Source organism: Ahaetulla prasina, chromosome 8 (genome assembly GCF_028640845.1).
Source record: "Ahaetulla prasina isolate Xishuangbanna chromosome 8, ASM2864084v1, whole genome shotgun sequence".
Lineage (NCBI taxonomy): Eukaryota > Metazoa > Chordata > Lepidosauria > Squamata > Colubridae > Ahaetulla > Ahaetulla prasina.
In genome coordinates, this window is record NC_080546.1 from 4,939,242 (window position 1) to 4,957,668 (window position 18,427).

At 45.3% G+C, this 18,427-nt stretch overlaps 1 protein-coding gene across 6 annotated transcripts in view; it reads right to left on the bottom strand.

Annotated features, from left to right (window-relative positions):
• Positions 1-3,196: 3,196 nt before the first annotated feature.
• PTPRA (protein tyrosine phosphatase receptor type A) overlaps positions 3,197-18,427 on the bottom strand; it is a 156,514-nt gene continuing 141,283 nt past the window's right edge. For all 6 annotated transcript variants that reach the window (XM_058193491.1, XM_058193490.1, XM_058193493.1 and 3 more), the window contains 5 exons: positions 18,282-18,416; positions 15,178-15,303; positions 13,913-14,064; positions 13,045-13,180; positions 3,197-8,721 (listed from right to left, as the gene is read on the bottom strand). In XM_058193491.1, the coding sequence (XP_058049474.1) occupies positions 8,647-8,721; positions 13,045-13,180; positions 13,913-14,064; positions 15,178-15,303; positions 18,282-18,416 (624 nt within the window). In that variant the 3' untranslated portion in view covers positions 3,197-8,646. The remainder of the gene's footprint in view (positions 8,722-13,044; positions 13,181-13,912; positions 14,065-15,177; positions 15,304-18,281; positions 18,417-18,427) is intronic.

The window sequence follows — 18,427 nt, forward strand, 5'->3', positions numbered from 1 at the left end:
AAAGCTTGACCCCCACCCCCGCTCTGGTTAAGGCAGCTACGATGCCCCCTCGAACTGCAAGCCCAACGAGATCACGAAAGCGAGACAAAAGTGGCTCTCTATGAGCCTACCGACACCACCATCTGTTTATAATGTGTAGCTTTAGGATGGAGAGATGCGTGTGTGACTGTGTGTGTGTGTGTATATATAGGGTAGCTGGGATTTCCACTAATAAGTTGCTCCAATAAAGGAGAATGTTTGTAGCTCAGGGTTGAAAACGAGGAGTCCTTGGTACGCTCCGAGCTTGGTTGCCTTCTTGCAGATGTTGCATGACCCAACTAGGTAGCAGCATCAGTGCTACCAGGGAATGGGGGTTGTGAAGAGGAGGAGGAGGAAGAGGAGGAGGCCAACTGTGGGTTCCTTGGTGCTGTCAAAGCTTGGTATCATTCTTGCAGATATTTCATGACCCAGCTAGGTAGCATCATCAGTGCTAGAAGGAAGGAGAAAGGAGGAGGAGGAGGCCAACTGTGGGTTCCTTGGTGCTGTCAAAGCTTGGTTGAATTCTTGCAGATGTTTCATGACCCAACTAGGTAGCATCATCAGTGCTAGAAGGGAGTGGGGTTTGCTCTCTTGGAAGCTCCTTGATAGGGTTAATGGAACTTGGTGCTGTCTAAGCTTGGTTGCATTCTTGCAGATATTTCATGACCCAACTAGGTAGCATCATCAGTGCTAGAAGGAAGGAGAAGAAGGAGGAGGAGGAGGAGGAGGAGGAGGAGGAGGAGGAGGCCAACTGTGAGTTCTTTGGTGCTGTCAAAGCTTGGTTGCATTCTTGCAGATGTTTCATGACCCAACTAGGTAGCATCCTCAGTGCTAGAAGGAAGGAGAAGGAGAAGGAGGAGGAGGAGGAGGAGGAGGAGGCCAACTGTGGGTTCCTTGGTGCTGTCTAAGCTTGGTTGCATTCTTGCAGATATTTCATGACCCAACTAGGTAGCATCATGATGTTACCTAGTTGGGTCACGAAACGCCTGCAAGAAAACTACTCACTTCGGAGACCACCAAGGACTCCTAATTTGCTCTAGCTTTCAGCAAGAATGTAAGAGGGGGGGGCTTTCTGTACCAGGATCTTCTCATCCACATCCCACATCTGATGGATCATGAGAATCTTTATTTTTTAAGGAACCTTTTCTGTGGTCTAGTAAGATCAGTCCTGGTCTCCCTAGACGGGCGTGAACTTCCAGATGCTTTGGCTAGTGAAGAACAAGAAGGTCTAGGATCTCCCAAACTTGATCGTCTCCTGAAGGGGTTCTTCAACAGATTCAGAGCCTCCTGTCCAGTTGGCGTCTTCCCAAGGCTAACAAATCTCACCGTTGAGATGGGCCACATTTAGAAGGCACAAAACCCAGGAAGGATGATGGGAGGTGTCCTCATCACCCATGGTAGCACCTAAGGACCCGATCCTTCCCTCTGCCAACGTCACGAATGTAGTGGCTGGAAGAATCATATGGGGCAGCTGAACCGGAAGAGAGAATTTGCAGCCATGTGTAGCCCTTGAAGGGGGTCTTAAGATGTCTCTTTAGCGTCCTTCTTTTGGGCGCTCTTCCTTTTCCTGCCATGAAGAGACTGGGTGGGTGGAAGAAGGAAAAAGGAAGGAAGCAAAAAATCTTCCATCTTGATGTCCCTCAAGGCTGACGGGCGTTTCCCTCAGGCTGAGTTTCTTAATCCTGGCAACTTTCCGATGGGTGGGCTTCAGCTCCCAGAATACTCCAGGCGGTATCTGTCCGTTTCCTGCTTGAGCACAGTTTGGCCTAGAAGACCTTCAAGGATCCTTCTGACTCTTTTGTTATTCTGACTTCAACTCCCTGAATTCTCCAACCAGTATCTGTGCGTTTCCTGCTTGAGCACAGTTTGGCCTAGAACAGGGGTCTCCAACCTTGGCAACTTTAAGCCTGGAGGACTTCAACTCTTAAAGTTGCCAAAGTTGGAGACCCCTGGCCTAGAAGACCTTCAAGGATCCTTCCGACTCTTTGTTATTCTGACTTCAACTCCCAGAATTCCCCAGACAGTGTCATTTGAGATGTACCAGCTCACAAGGGGGATTCCCTATGCCAAGATCTCTTCATCCATGTTGCATATCTTCCTTGGATGAACCAGAAGAATCTATTTTATACTTAACTACCCTGTTTCCCGGAAAATAAGACCAAATCGGAAAATAAGTCCTAGCATGATTTTTCAAGATGCTCGTAATATAAGCCCTATCCCCAAAATAAGCCCCAGTTAAGATTGTCATCCAGAGGGACTTCCTGTTTGGCACAGTAGGTGATGGCGGTGATCTTTACGATCACCAACCTCTGGATTATGTGGAATCGCTAGGACAGCTTAAATCTGCTGCCCAGCGGTTCGAAAAACCCTCTCTTCGGGAGAAGAAGAGATGGTGAGCTGAGGGCAGAGGTTGAATTTCCCTAAAGCCCCTGAGAAAAAAGGGGTTTGAAGGGTTAAGTTCCCTCCAGTAATCCGAAGTGCTCCAGATCCGAGGATTTTTCTGCTTTGGCAGAACCAATCACCACGACCAAACGCCGAGATTTATTTTGGACAATAAAGGATTATACCGGACAGAATGAAAGTGGGAGAACTTTATGCAAGTAGCCAAGCCAATTCCCCGTTATTTTGTAACAAGCTTGAAAACAGCAAGAAAATGGAGGCGAATTGTTAACAAGTTAACGAGTGGAAAGCGAAAGTGATACTTTTAGCGTTTGCCGTCTGCCCCTGGTAAATTGCATGTTATTTGTTAATTTTTAATTAATTTAATTATTTTGGGGGAAACACGGTACTTTTGAGATCCGTTAGGATCAGCCCTGCTGGCTCGGGAATTCTGGGAGTTGGAAGTCCACCCATCTTCAAAGTTGCCAGGATTGAGAAATACTTAGGACCTAGCTGGACTGTTTGAAATACAAAATTGCCACTAGAGGGCGATGTAGAGATTCAAACCAATTTACTCTTTGGTGCCCCTGCTGGTCACTCTGGATTATTACAGCACAGACATGACCGGATTTTAACTGTCTACTAACTTCACCGAATGCAAGCCGCATGTCATGCACGGAGGCATCAGAAGAAGAACGGAGATGCAGGTAGGGTTGGTTGGGTGAGAGAAAAATTAAGACGATAAAAAAATGAGCTGTGGACACTGTGGGAAAAAAAGACCAAAAAAAGCCTTTTGATGCATTTTTTTTTTGAAGGGGGGTAATGAAAGGTGAGAAAAAAGAGGAATTATAGATAAACGGATAGAAACTTAAACCATTTCCCCCCCCCCATTGTGTTGGGGGCTTCTCTTGAAAGAAAATGATGATAAGGGAGATGAAGGAACGCAGAAAGCCGAGATGGCTCATTTCTGAGCAGATGCTGGTTAGATGACAAGAGAATGAATGGAAAGCATGGGGAAAAAATAATAATAAAAGGATGAAGAAATCATGGGAGAAACAGGTTCTTTGGGCGGGAACTTCCTCGTTACCCGTCCGTAAATAAACATTTATTTCCTCCTAAGTGAACGGTCCTTGGACAAATCCTAGGAGAGTTGCAACGGATAGTATGCTTCTAACAAGAGAGGGAGAAAGGAAAAAAAAGGGGGGGCAGGGGTGAAATGCTCCCGGTTCTGACCGATCTGACGATCCGGTATCGATCGTGGCCGCTGGTTCGATGATCCAGTAGCGATGGCGGAACGAAGCTCCGCCCAACTGCCTGGGTGTCACTACTTCCTGGTTTTAACAAGGAAGTCATGTGTTTTTTACCTTCTGCGCATGCGCAGGTGTGCGCGCGCATGTGATATGCGCGACGTGTGCACTTCGGAACCGGTAAGGTAGGTAAATAGATTTCACCCCTGGGGGTGGGTAGTTTGGGGTGAGTAGGAAGGAACATAACACCTCCAAAATGCCCTGGGATATAATGTCCTGCACCACCACTTGCGTGAAGGAACCAATCGCAACGGTTAAGGTCCACCAATGAAGATACCTTTGGTCTTCAGGTAAGGTTGAGGCCCCCGTTTCCTACCTTGCTATCATGCAGTGGGGTATGATCTTGGTATGTTGATCTCGGATTTCACCTCTCCGTAGATGGAAGACCTAACGCTATGTAGATCATGAGAAGACACTGTTGTGTCTACAGCCTACGGAGCTGGCAACGGAGTCAGAGAGCGATGAGGCTGAGGTGAGGCCAGGCCCATCGGGGAGTGAAGTGCAGACTCCGGAGCCTCCAGAGACTGATAGTAGTGAGGCAGAGGAACAGGAGGAGCCTGTTCTTGATGCACGCATGAGAAGAGCTGCCAAAAGACAAGAGCAGCTCAAGCAGAGAGGAGAAACTCGGGAGTAAGGCCAAGAGATGATTGGCCCCTCCCATAACAGACCAGCACCGGTGTTTCAGCTTGCCGGAAAACAACGTTGTAGCTACATCCTCTGCTTCGTGTTTTTGTGACTTCTGGACATTTATCAGGAAGGGCCTTTGGCAGTTTGCCTAATTGGACTAAGGTTTCTGAGATAACTGAGGAATTTGTGTTGGGGAGGCCTTTGTTTTCCTTTGAGTTGAACGACGCTGGGAATGAAGTAATTCCCAGCTGTTCAAATAAAGTTTATTTTATCACGGACTGAGTTTGTTGCTACCTACTTGGGTCTGGGTCACAACAGACACAAGAGTGGGCTGCACATTCCTTCAGTATCCGAAAATCCTTTCCAGCCACAGGAGAAGCCACGGGTGGGCCAACAAAAAGGACAAGGGGTCGCCTCCCGCTTCTCTCCATCCAGAGATAGAACCCCGCCAAGGCAAGGGTTTCCTAAACACATGTCTATCCCCTGTAAAGAGAGTTTTTTGAAGGTCCATTGTTGATCTCAAAAGTGGCGGTTGGCCTCTGCGCTCTGTCGGTGTTCCAATGAAGGTATTTATTTCGGATGAAGGAGACCACGACAGAAGGGCTGTTTCAAATCATCTGATCACATTTTTTTGGCGCGGTGGACTTTTGGTGATAATTTTGAGGACTTCGTCTCGCCTCTTTCGACAGATTTCAGTGCGACGCTGCAGGGTTTCGCAAGCTGTTTTACTTAATATTCCTATTATGCCAATTTTAAAGACTTTTTTCCCCTTTTTTTGTTGTGTTATCTTCAGCGAAGTTTTTTTTTAAAAAAAAATACAAGCGTACCCTTGTAAACGCAGAAAGCTGCGCTCCCAAAGTAAGAAACAGGGAGAATAAAGGGATAGGAAGATAGGGGAGGGGAAAATGTTTTTTTTTAAAAAACATTCCTGTGTTCTACTTCCATGTCTTCCTCATTTTTCCAATCCAACAGGAACTCTGTTTGCTTTTCCATTTTTAGTGAAAACTAATCCAATTTTTACATCATGAATCACTTGTGCAAAGAGTGCTGACTCCAGCCGTCTAAGAGAAGGCGGCAAAGAGAAAAAATTCAAAACAGGTTTTGCCCTCAATGGAGCCCAGAAATTTTGGGAAGCTGCAGCCCCAGGATATTTGGAACAATTCACGTTAAGGATAACTCCCGGCGGTTAACTCTAGAAGAATTTTAGCGAAACATCTGAAAACCGGGATCTTTCTAAAAAAAGAGAGAAGGAGCTGCGAGCCCAAATAGAAGAGGAAAATAATAATAATAATAATCAAAACTGTGAAGTTGAGAGAGCTGCAACTTTGGGGGAGGTATTTCTGCTCACGATGGGAAGGATGAGGAGATGGAAGTCAACCAGGATAAAGGTAAAGATTCCAAGTGCTAGTTGTTCCTGACTCTAGGGGGCAGTGCTTCTCTCTGTTTCAAAGCTGAAGAGCCAGCGCCGTCCAAAGATGTCTCTCTAGTCATGTGGCCGGCATGACTCAACGCCAAAGGCTCATGGAATGGTGTTACCTTCCCACCAAAGGTGGTCCCTATTTTTCTACTTGCATTTTTTACGTGCTTTCGAACGGCTAGGTTGGCAGAAGCTGGGACAAGCAACGGGAGCGCACCCCGTTTATGCGGCACTAGGGTTTCGAACCGCTGAACCGCCGACTTTTCTGATCGACCAACTCCGCGTCTTTGCCAGTTGAGCCACCGCGTCAACCAGGACACATCGGTCTAAAACGGCAGGGAGGGTGGAGAGAGGCAGGTTTGCACGGCCCATCTACGCGCAGCCCCATTTCCAAGTCAAAAGACAAGAATGAAGCGAGCAACACAAACCGAAATTGCGGCTCCGTTAAGAGGCAGCGAGGCCAAAAAAGGAAAACAGTTTCGAGTGAAGCATTTCAGCATCCAGAGAACCACGCTGGAAAACTCGCCAGCCAACAGAAAAACCAAGGAGATATTTCCAAATGTGCCAGGCCTTAAGAGGGACCTTTGTAGATGATCCAAAAAATAAAATAAAATAAAATAAAACGAAGCACCGTCTCCATCACAACCGGGATCCTCGACTCTTCAAATATGGTTGTTTATAAAAGAGAGAGAGAGAGAGAAAGAGAGAGAACTATCCAATCTAGAATTAAGGAGAAACTTCCTGACACGGAGGACAATCAACCAGTGGATCTTCAGAAGTTGTCGGTGTTTCAAAACTGGAGGTTTTTAAGAAGAGATTGGACAGCCATTTGTTCAGAACGTTATTGGGTCTTCTGCTTGAGCTGGAGGGGTTGGACTAGAAGACCTCCAAGGTCCCTTCCGGTTCTTTTCTTCTGTTATTATATTTTATTTATTACATTCCTATGCCGCTGATCTCGCCTACAAGGTGACCTTGGGCATACTACAAACTAAATGTATATCATCCCCCCCGCCCCGCTTATTATAAATTCATATTCTCCAAAGCACCTGAAGGCAGGACAAGAAGCAACGGAATGGAATCTAATCAAGGAGAGAAGCAACCTGGAACTAAGGAGGAACTTCCTGGCGGAGAGAATGATATTATTCAGTGGAACGACTTGACTCCAAAAGTTGTGGGTTGCTCCAACATTGGAGGTTTCTAAGAAGAGATGGGACAACCATTTGTCTGAAATGGTAGAGGGTCTCCTGCCTAAGCAGGGGGTTGGATTAGAAGACCTCCGAGGTCCCTTCTGGCTCTCTTCTTCTGTTATTGTATTTTATTTATTATATTCTTATGCCGCAGATCTCTCCTAAAAGGTATATTACAAACTATGTGTATATCATCCACCCTGCTTACGGTAGTGGCCAAAATTGTGGAAACCTTTTGGGAAAAGTGTATTTTTGAGGTTTGATAGCTAATAACACCTCTTTCTTTCTTTCTTTCTTTCTTTCTTTCTTTCTTTCTTTCTTTCTTTCTTTCTTTCTTTCTTTCTTTCTTTCTTTCTTTCTTTCTTTCTTTCTTTTGGAGTTTCAAGAGAATCCTATTTCACTGCTGTAATGGCCTGGGAATAGCCCAGACCTTCACCCAATTGAAAATATATGGAGCCGACTAAAGAAACTGGTTAGTCAGAAGCGACCCAGCAATAAAACCCAGTTAATCAAAGCCATCATTCAATCTTGATTTCACGTTATAACAGCTACAGAACTAAAAGACTCGGTTCCCTCCATGGGAAGATGTTGTAAGGCCATAATTCATACTAAAGGTTACCCAACTAACTATTAACTGACATGGTGATCATTTTTGTGTATCTCGTTTTTTCTATGTGTTTCACTTTTCTTCTTTATACTGTAACTGCTCTTCTAATAGCAAATCCTTCCTAAAAGTGATTGCATTACATTCTTGATTAAATTATCTTTCCATTGATATATAATGCCCTGCCTGGGCAGGGGGTTGGACTAGAAGGCCTCCAAGGTCCCTTCCAACTCTGTTGTTATTATTATTATTATTATTATAATTTTACGGTACTACTTCCCAAAAAAGTGGCGTTATTAGCTAGTTTTAGGGAAATACACTTTTCCCAAAAGGTTACCACAATTTTGGCCACTACTGTAATATAAATTCATATGTATGGCAATTTCCAGATATGGGGACTTTTAACTGCCAGAATTCCCTTTTATTCTAGGTTTTCTAACATCAGTCAGGAGCATCCAATCTGAATTCCAAAGGGCAAGGGAGATTCCACGCTTTTAACTTCTTTCTCGTCCACCAAAATCTCTGCTAAATATTCTTTTTTTTAAAAAAAACTAACAAAAACCACCTGTATAATAATGAAAGTCCCAGGGATTTCCCAGGGAACGGAGGAGAAAAAAAAAAAGCTTTAAATAAAAAAATGTTATTGGTGTGCCACTCTATTTCTCTTCAAAGAAACCGCTGATAGGAAGAAATCTCATTTTGATTTTTAAAAAGCTTTACTCCCTCAAGAGGGGGAAAAAAAAAAGAGAGAGATTTACAAAACAAAAAAAACCAAAACAGCCTGCATAAACTCTCCAGAACAGAGGTGTGTGTGTGTGTGTGTTTTTTTGACAATATTAATCCAAATATCACACTATTTAATTCCCCAATAAAACATTGGAAAAAAAAAAGTGCCTACAATCTTCTTTATCTAACACTTTTTTTTGCTACATATAAAATCTCAAGCTAATTAATAGCAATCTTATGGTACCAACCCTTCTAGAACAGTTAAGATTATATACACATTTGAGGGGAGGGTGGGGGGGCGATAGGGATATTAACAAACAGAATATTACAAAGTATTAAAGAAGGCAACGCTTTTTGTCTTTTGTCCGGCGGGATTCGGCTTCACTTGAAGTTGGCGTAATCTGAAAAGGCATCTATATATTCCTGGACTACCTTGTAGCAGAATTCGTACTGTTCCTAAGGGATTAGACAGAAGAGAAATGAGAGGTGAGTGACGGAACCAACCAGCGATTCAGCTGGTTCAGGCGAACCGCTTGAAGGGCCCACCCACCCGCTCCAGCTTCAAGTCATGCTATTTGCTCATTTTCAAGACTGGGCACATGCTGTTGTGTCTGCGTCCCCCCCCCGAGGAGGGCCCCCTGCCGGAAAGTGAGGGGGAAGGGCCATCAGGACTTACCTCTGGAGCCCCGGCTTCCCTGGCTCAGCTCCAGGAGCCAGAGGCAAGCCAGGTGGAGGAGATAACGAGGCCTCCGTCCCCTGACTCTTCCCCCTCCCCAGGCCACACCTCCAAACCCGGCTGATGGCAATCAGGCCTGGCTGGACCCTAGGTTTCGTAGGCAGGAGAGGCGGGAACAACAGAAGCAGGGGTGAGGCAGGCCTAGGAAGTGCTGAATCATGGAGCCACACCCCACAGGATATAAAAGCAGCAAGGGCTCCTGTGCTCTTCGTAGCAAGCAAATGAACTGCTTAACTAGAGCTGAAGTACTGTTTGTTCCTGGTTGACTCATCGGCATCAAGAGAGATAACAGAGACACTTGGCAGACTCTCGCTAGTTTGCTGCCAGAGCTGATAGTTGCCGGATAATTAAGTCATTGCTTGTGTCTCCCGGACTGCAGAGGGGGACAGATCACATGCTCAAGACAGCATGCGTGTGCACTGGGTGAACCGGTGGTAAAGGTAAGTGAAACCCACCCCTGGATTCCCCGCAAAAGATCTTCGAATAAACCTGGGAACTTCCCAGCATTCCTAAGAATTTGGGGAAATTCACGCACAGAGATGTCACCTATTTAAGTGACTATGTGCTTAGAGCTCAGAGCAGAGGTAGTCAACCTTTTTATACCTACCGCCCACTTTTGTATCTCTGTTAGTAGTAAAATTTTCTAACCGCCCACCGGTTCCACAGTAGTGGTGATTTATAAAGTAGGGAAGTAACTTTACTTTATAAAATTTATAAAGCAGAGTTACAGCAAGAGACCATATAATAATAATTACTTACCATTTAGTTTCACTTACGTAACGTGAACTAAACTTATGCACGGGCGATACATATAGTATATTTTCAGAAATTTAAATTGTCATGGGGAATTTTATGAAAACCTAATGAAAATGTTTTAAAATAATGCTATGAATTTTTTTTTTTAAAGTCAATTAAATTTTTTTAAAAAAGGAAAGTGCTTCAGTATCGGAAAAAACCCCTACTGCCCACTGAAAGCTGGAACACCCACTAATGCAGCGGTTCTCAACCTGTGGATCGCGACCCTGTTGGGGGTCGAATGACGATTTGCCAGGGGTCGCCTAAGACCATCGGAAATATGGGAAGTATACTTGCGAGTCGAAGAATCGCGCTCCAATGGTTGACTCCAGAAGCCAGCTGCAGGCTCTTCAAATCGCTAGCCGAATTCGGCTTCAGGCGCAATGAATTAAAAAAGAGAGAAATCTTTGCTCTGATGTCTCCCTCTCAAGCCAGCTGCAATCGCTCCCAATCGCTCGCCTAATCTGGCTTCAGGCGTGATAAACTTAATAGGGGAAGAGTCTCCGCTTTAATGCCTCCGTCCTCAAGGCAATCGCAAGCAGTTCAGATCGCTAGCCAAGACGGCTTCAGGCACGATAAATTCAAAACGAAAATAATTTTACGGTTGGGGTCGCCACATCGTGGGGAATTGTATTAAAGGGTCGCAGCACTATAAAGGTTGAGAACCACTGCACTAGTGGGTGGTAGGGACCAGGTTGACTACCACTGGCTCAGAGCATTGTTAGAGATCCCACACACACCCACGCCAGAGTCTGTTTCTATTGCTCCCCTCAGGGAGGAGGGGAGCTCAAAGCATTGTTAGAGACCCCGCACTTCCCATCCCACCCCACTCCACGATCTGTTTCTGTTTGGAAGTATCTATAGCAGGACTACTAGATTCTGTAACAACTTTCATTCCTTAGGCCATCCGTCTTGGAAACTTGCAGGATTCGTTCCCCTCCCCATCTCCCGGCCATGTATATGTATACATTCGAACTAGACTGTGGTGTTTCTCTCTCTCTCTCTCTCTCTCTCTCTCTCTCTCTGTGTGTGTGTAGGCATAACGGTTATCTTTTGAGAGCTGAATGCTACAAAATTTCATTTTAATTGATGCCGATTGGTGTACATTTAAAGTGACAGTGAAGTTCTATTCCTATTCCTTATATAGGGATTGTTCTCTATACTATTTATGTTGTTTTGTATTTTCTGTTATAGATTTCACCAGAGAGGGTAAACTATACTAATAGCAATAGCGCTTAAGACTTATATACCACTTCCTAATGCTTCTACAGTCCTCTCTAAGCGGTTTACAGAGCCAGCCTGTTGCCCCCCCAACAATCTGGGTCCTCATTTTACCCACCTCGGAAGGACGGAAAGGCTGAGTCAACCTTGAGCCTAGTGAGATTCGAACTAAGTAGCCTGCAGTGCTGCACTATAACCACATCTCGGCTCGATAATACTATGCTATGCTATGCTATGCTATGCTATGCTATGCTATGCTATGCTATGCTATGCTATGCTATGCGCTATGTACTATATACTATATATATATAGTATATATATATATATATATATATATACACACTATATACTATACTCTATACATATCCTATTCTCTATTCTATTCTCTATTTTCTATTCAATTCAATTCCATATTTTCTATTCTATTCTCATTCTATTCAATTCTCTTCTCTTCTGCATTCCATCTTGTTCTGTGTTCTATCTTATCCTATCCCGTCCTATCCTATCATCTTCTGTTTCTATTACTTCTGTTTCTATTCCATTCCACTCCATTCTATTATCTGTGTCCTGTCCTGTTCTCTATATTCTACATTCTACATTCCATATTCTATTCTGAAAGCATCTTTCTAATTTCAGGCATCCAAAGTAGGCCAATTATTTATGGACACATTTGCAGGTTAGTCCTCGACTTATGACCGTCTGTTTTGCGACCGTTCAAAGTTAGGATGGTGCTGATGACCGGTCTTGGCACTTATAACTCTTGCATCATTCTCAGAGTCCGGGGTTTGTTGCAACTGGCACGTATTACAACCACAATGGTTTCATTATCTGGCAGTTGTATAGTTGTTTTTTTGCAACTTTCCCAGCTGGCTTCTGACAAACTAAGTCAATGGGGGAGGGTGGATCCATTTAATGACCCAGTGATTTGCTTAATGACTGTGACAAAAAAGGTTGTAAAATCGGGTGTGGTCACAGGATGATTCAACTTAATGACCTCATTGCTCAGAGGCGGTCATAAGCCGAGGACTATCTATATCTCAAAGGAAGAAATAGAAGAAAAAAGACCGGCTCACAAAGGATCAGTTAGCCCATGCGGATGAGGATTTTTTATCCATTACAGGTAGTCCTCGACTTATGACCACAATGGAGCCCCAAATTTCCACTGCTTAAGTGAAACGGTTGCAAAGGGAGCTTTGCCCCGTTTTACGACCTTTCTCGCCACCGTTGTTGAGCGAATTGCTGCCGACGTTTAAGTTACTGACACGGTTGTTGAGTGAATCCGGCTTCCCCCTTGACGACTTGTGAGAAGGTCGCTGAAGGGGATCACGTGACCCCAGGACACTGCAACAGTCATAAGTACATGCCAGTTGCCAAGCCCTCCAAATTTCGATCGCATGCTAAGCATTAAGTTATGATCATGTGATCAGGGGGATGCAACAACGGTTAAGTCTGAAAAATGGTCATCAGTCACTTCTTCCGGTGTTGTTATAACGTCGCACGGTCACTAAACGAACTGTTGTTAAGTGGAGGATGACCTCAACTAAGCTAGTCCTGGAGTCTGGGGAAGGCTCGGACGAGGGCTCTGCATCGGAGGCAGAGAGGGAGCTAGACAGCAGCGAGGCAGAGGAACAGCTGGAGCCTGTTCCCAGTGTACGCATGTGTATTTGCCAGAAGACAAGAACAACTCAGAAAGCAGGGTCAACTCAGGAGTAAAGCCACAGCTTGGAGGTGATTGGCCGCTCCCATAGGAAACAAAAGAGGAGCGAACGGGGAGTGGGCTTTTGCAGGAAACAATTGTTCGTTCCGTGACTCTGAGCGACTCTGTGCCGAGTTTTGCCTGCATTTGGAAACAGGTTAGGTGGCATCTTGCCAAGCGAGATAAGGTCTGTGTTGATAAATATTCCTCTGAAAGACTGTTTGGACAGGCCCTGTTGACTGTGAATGAAAGAGGTTTTGCCAGGACCGAGACTCTGCTTCCTGCTTTTTAAGGGAGCCGAGATCAGAACGCCATGACGGTTGACGCTTACCAGTGTTTGCACCATGTGCGGCCTCTGTAACCTCAAACTCTTCACTGTCTGAAAGACGTCCAGAATTCCTTCTGCCTTGACCCTTTCCAGGACGGTGCCCAATGCGCAGAAGGTCCCCGTCCGCCCAGCTCCAGCACTGTGAAGAAGATAAGGGGGAGATGAATGGGGTCTTTCCTTCTTCAGAGACCCAATTTACAGAAGGCAAGAAGGTAGGAAGGTCTACTCAATGGTTCAGTAGTGGTCTACTCAGTGCTTGTGGGAGGAAGAAGAAGGTTCCCTGAGCATGGTGGAGAAAAGGAGCTTCTGTTGAAGGAAGAAGGGTTGGGGCGAAGGTATCATCTACTCCAGGACTGCAGAAGCATGGAGATCGTGAAGCAAAGTTTCTTCAAGGAAGAGAGGTAGTTTGGTTTAGTGGTTAAGGTGCCAGGTTAGAAACCGGGAAACTGTGAATTCTAGTCCTGCCCCAAGTATGAAAGCTAGCTGAGTTACTTTGGGTCAATCACCAGGAGAGGTGAGTTCTAGTTGTGCCTTAGGCATGAAAGCCAGCTGGATGATTTTGGGTCAATCACCAGGAGACAGTGAGTTCTAGTCCCAACTTAAGTCAGGAAAACCAAAGCCAGCTGGGTGACTTTGGGCCAGTCCCTCTCCCTCATCCCAACCCACCTCACAGGGTTGTTGTTGTTGGAAAGTGAAGGAGAAAGGAGCATTAGACATGTTCGCCCCCTTGAGTTATTTAGTGAAAAACTAGTAAAGGCGAGATACAAATAAATAATTTTTTCACGGTGCTGCTCAAAAAAACTTCAAGGATGCGAGTCGATCATCGCAAAGGGGGTGCCCTAGAACTCCTCCCCCCCCCCCCCCCGTTTACCTGCAATGCACAGTGATGGGGTGGTTGCCGGACTGCTGCTGTTGCTTCTGCACGGCTGCTATGATATTGATCATGCCTTTCCCGTCGCTGGGGATCCCCACCTCTGGCCACCCGTGGAAGTGGAACTGTCGGATCAGCCGGCTTTTGTTTTCCTGTGGGGGTGGGGGTGGGGGGAAGGAGGACATAGAATAGTAAGAGTTGGAAAGGACCTTGGAGGTCTTCTAGTCCAGGGGTCTCCAACCTTGGCCCCTTTAAGACTTGTGGACTTCAACAAAGCTGGCTGAGGAACTCTGGGAGTTGAAGTCCACAAGTCTTAAAGGGACCAAGGTTGGAGACCCCTGATCTAAGTGTTTCTTCTGTGTCTTCTTCTTATTATTATTTCTCCTATCTTCAGCATTTCTTGATTTTTCCCTACTCCTTTATTATAACCTTCTCCCTATAAATACATTTATTACGTCATTTTCTTATTCACTATTAAACCATTTATCTATCTCTCTTCTCTAACCGATTATAAAATTGTCTCCATACCTTATAGTATTCTGACTCCTCTCTCCTCTTTAATTATCAAAGTCAATCGATTCATTTCTGCACAATCTCATATTTTCTTAATTATTTCCTCTTCCGAAGGGGCTTTTTTCTGCTTTCCATCTTTGCGCGAATATTATCGTTGCTGCAGTTACTACATGTATAATCAAATATGTAATTTCTTTACTAATTTTCTCCGGTAGGATACCCAGCAGGAACACCTTAGGTTTTTTAACTCTATGATGTTGTTCAAGCATTTTTTCTCACCAAGTTTTAATTTTGATCCAATAGTTCCTCACTTCTGGGCATGTCCACCGCATATGATAATAAGATCCTGGAATCTGTTGGCATTTCCAGCATTTAGCTGATTTGTCTTTTAGCCAATTTTTCAGGTGGCATATGCCATCTTTAAAACATTTGATATTGATTCTCTTGATATGCCGTGGACATTGTTAACTTATAAGTTCACTCCCATAATTGCTGCTACTTGTCTCATTCAGGGGTCTGCAAACTTGGCTCTTCTCAGACTTGTTGGCTGACTTTTAAGCTTTGCTGGCTGAGGAACTCTGGGAGTTGAAGTCCACAAGTCTTAAAAGAGCCAGGTTTGCAGACCCCTGGTCTAATTCAATTGAGCATCCACATTTTTTTGCCCAAGCTATCATTGTTTCCTTTACCTGCTCTCCTTCCAATTCAATACGAAGTAAAAAAAATTGTATATATTTTTTTTAATCAACACGTACCCTGTTGTTGGTCACCAGCAGATCCCGCACTGTGTAGCTCTCACACTCTTCCTCCTTCTTTAGTTCTATGGTGATGTCTCCGTAAGATACAGAGCTGTCCGAAGGCCAATACTGAGCGCACTTCTCCTAGCAAGGAGCAAGGAAACAAGAAAGATAGGACTGTGAGAAAGTTCACTGAGAAGACCTCCTTCGTGTTTTGTTTTACTTATATAAGGTTCAATCTCCATCCAACAGTGTGTGATCTGTGTACAGTTATTGTTGTGTCTGCGCCCCCCGAGCCGGGCCTCCTGCCAGAAAGTGACTTGGAAAGTGAGGGGGAAGGGCCGTCAGGACTTACCTCGGGAGCACCGGCTTCCCTGGCTCAGCTCCAGGAGCCAGAGGCAGGCCAGGTGGTGGAGATAACAAGGCCTCCGTCCCCTGACTCTTCCCCCCCAGGCCACGCCTCCAGATCCAGCTGATGGCAATCAGGCCTGGCTGGACCCTAGGTTTCGTAGGCAGGAGAGGCGGGAACAACAGAAGCAGGGGTGGGGCAGGCCTAGGAAGTGCTGAGTCATGGCGCCACACCCCACAGGATATAAAGGCAGCAAGAGCTGCTGTGCCTCTTCGTAGCAAGCAAATTAACTGCTTAACTAAGAGCTGAAGTACTGTTTGTTACTGGGTGTCGAAGGAGATAACAGACAACACTTGGCAGATGCTCGCTATTTTGCTGCCAGAGCTGATAGTGCCGGCTAATTAAGCCATCGCTCGGATGGAGGCGAAGGGGGACAGAACAGTTATTTTTAAACAATCATAATCCACTTGTTTGCTGTAGTATTCATCACCGTAATATGAATACTATATTAATATAATAATGATGATACTTGACATCATCTTTTTTTTAACAACTCTCCACATTGACATTTCCTGTTTTTATATCTCCTCCTTTCTAACTTCTGTTTCTATTGTCTAGCCATTGATAGAATAGGTCCCATATCAAAAAAACATTCTGTTTCTTCTTTCTCCTTAATAGCAAACGTTAATCTATCCATTTATGTATCTACCATATCGCAAGATCTAAAATGGACAGCTAACATCAAAAACTTCATCAAAAAAGGAAAACAAAGAATGTTCTTCCTGCGCCAACTCAGAAAACTCAAACTACCCAAGGAGCTGCTGATCCAGTTCTACAGAGGAATGATTGAGTCTGTCATTTGCACCTCTATAACTGTCTGGTTCGGTTCTGCAACCCAACAAGACAGACACAGACTTCAGAGGATAATTGGAACTGCAGAAAAAACAATGGCTACCAACCTGCCTTCTATTGAGGATCTGTATACTGCGTCATCAGTGCTAGAAAGGAGTGACGTTTATGGAGCGGAGGAGGAAGAGGAGGATTGTGCGGTCCTTGGTGCTGTCTTGGTTCTTCTCTTGCAGACGTTTCATGACCCAAAGTAGGTAACATCATCAGTGCATTGATGATGTGAGCACAAGAAAAGAACCAGGGTCTGAGAGCACAAAGGCCCCATTTCATTTCAACCCTGAGCTACAAATATTCCCTTTTATTGGCAGTCAATATCTAGGGTGGCTTTAAAAGGAGACCAAATGAAATCACGGGAGGTCCCTGAAAAATCAACGGTAGGCCTCCAGATTTGGAGGGAAGCCCACCTCCCGGTGCCCAAATGCTGAGCGGCGGCGGAAAAAGAAGAGGAATAAATCTCCATCTTTTTCTTTGCAAGAACCTCAGAGGTTATCCGGTTGGCCGTTGCGAGGAAGAAAATGATGGATTTTAGAGAGCTTCAAGAAGCGCCCCTTCCATCGGATCTCTTCTTCCTCTGGATCAGAGGTCTTCAAACATGGCAGCTTTAAGACCCGTGGACTTCAACTCCCAGGATTCTCCACTTCTTCCTCTGGATCAGAGGTTCCCAAACTTGGCAGCTTTAAGACTCGTGGACTTCAACTCCCAGAATTCTCCACTTCTTCCTCCGGATCAGAGGTCTTCAAACATGGCAGCTTTAAGACCCGTGGACTTCAACTCCCAGGATTCTCCACTTCTTCCTCTGGATCAGAGGTCTTCAAACATGGCAGCTTTAAGACTCGTGGACTTCAACTCCCAGAATTCTCCACTTCTTCCTCTGGATCAGAGGTCTTCAAACATGGCAGCTTTAAGACCCGTGGACTTCAACTCCCAGGATTCTCCACTTCTTCCTCTGGATCAGAGGTCCCCAAACTTGGCAGCTTTAAGACTCGTGGACTTCAACTCCCAGAATTCTCCACTTCTTCCTCTGGATCAGAGGTCTTCAAACATGGCAGCTTTAAGACCCGTGGACTTCAACTCCCAGGATTCTCCACTTCTTCCTCTGGATCAGAGGTCCCCAAACTTGGCAGCTTTAAGACTCGTGGACTTCAACTCCCAGGATTCTCCACTTCTTCCTCTGGATCAGAGGTCCCCAAACTTGGCAGCTTTAAGACGCGTGGACTTCAACTCCCAGGATTCTCCACTTCTTCCTCTGGATCAGAGGTCTCCAAACTTGGCAGCTTTAAGATTCGTGGACTTCAACTCCCAGAATTCTCCACTTCTTCCTCTGGATCAGAGGTCTTCAAACATGGCAGCTTTAAGACCCGTGGACTTCAACTCCTAGGATTCTCCACTTCTTCCTCTGGATCAGAGGTCCCCAAACTTGGCAGCTTTAAGACTCGTGGACTTCAACTCCCAGGATTCTCCACTTTTTCCTCTGGATCAGAGGTCCCCAAACTTGGCAGCTTTAAGACTCGTGGACTTCAACTCCCAGGATTCTCCACTTCTTCCTCTGGATCAGAGGTCCCCAAACTTGGCAGCTTTAAGACTCGTGGACTTCAACTCCCAGAATTCTCCACTTCTTCCTCTGGATCAGAGGTCCCCAAACTTGGCAGCTTTAAGACTCGTGGACTTCAACTCCCAGAATTCTCCACTTCTTCCTCTGGATCAGAGGTCTTCAAACATGGCAGCTTTAAGACTCGTGGACTTCAACTTCCAGAATTCTCCAGCCAGCTATGCTGGCTGGAGAATTCTGGGAGTTGAAGTCCACGAGCCTTAAAGCTGCCATGTTTGAAGACCTCTGCTCTAGATGTTCTCCATAGAGGCTTACCTGGCCCCTCTCTTCCAGCTCTGTCAACATTACGATGGAGCAGGACTTCCACTCCCAGATCATCCGCCAGAAGTCCTCAATGGTGTGCTGGAGGGGTCCTTGGCTGGCGATGTAGGAATCCTTTTGACGGTAGCCCTGGGAACATC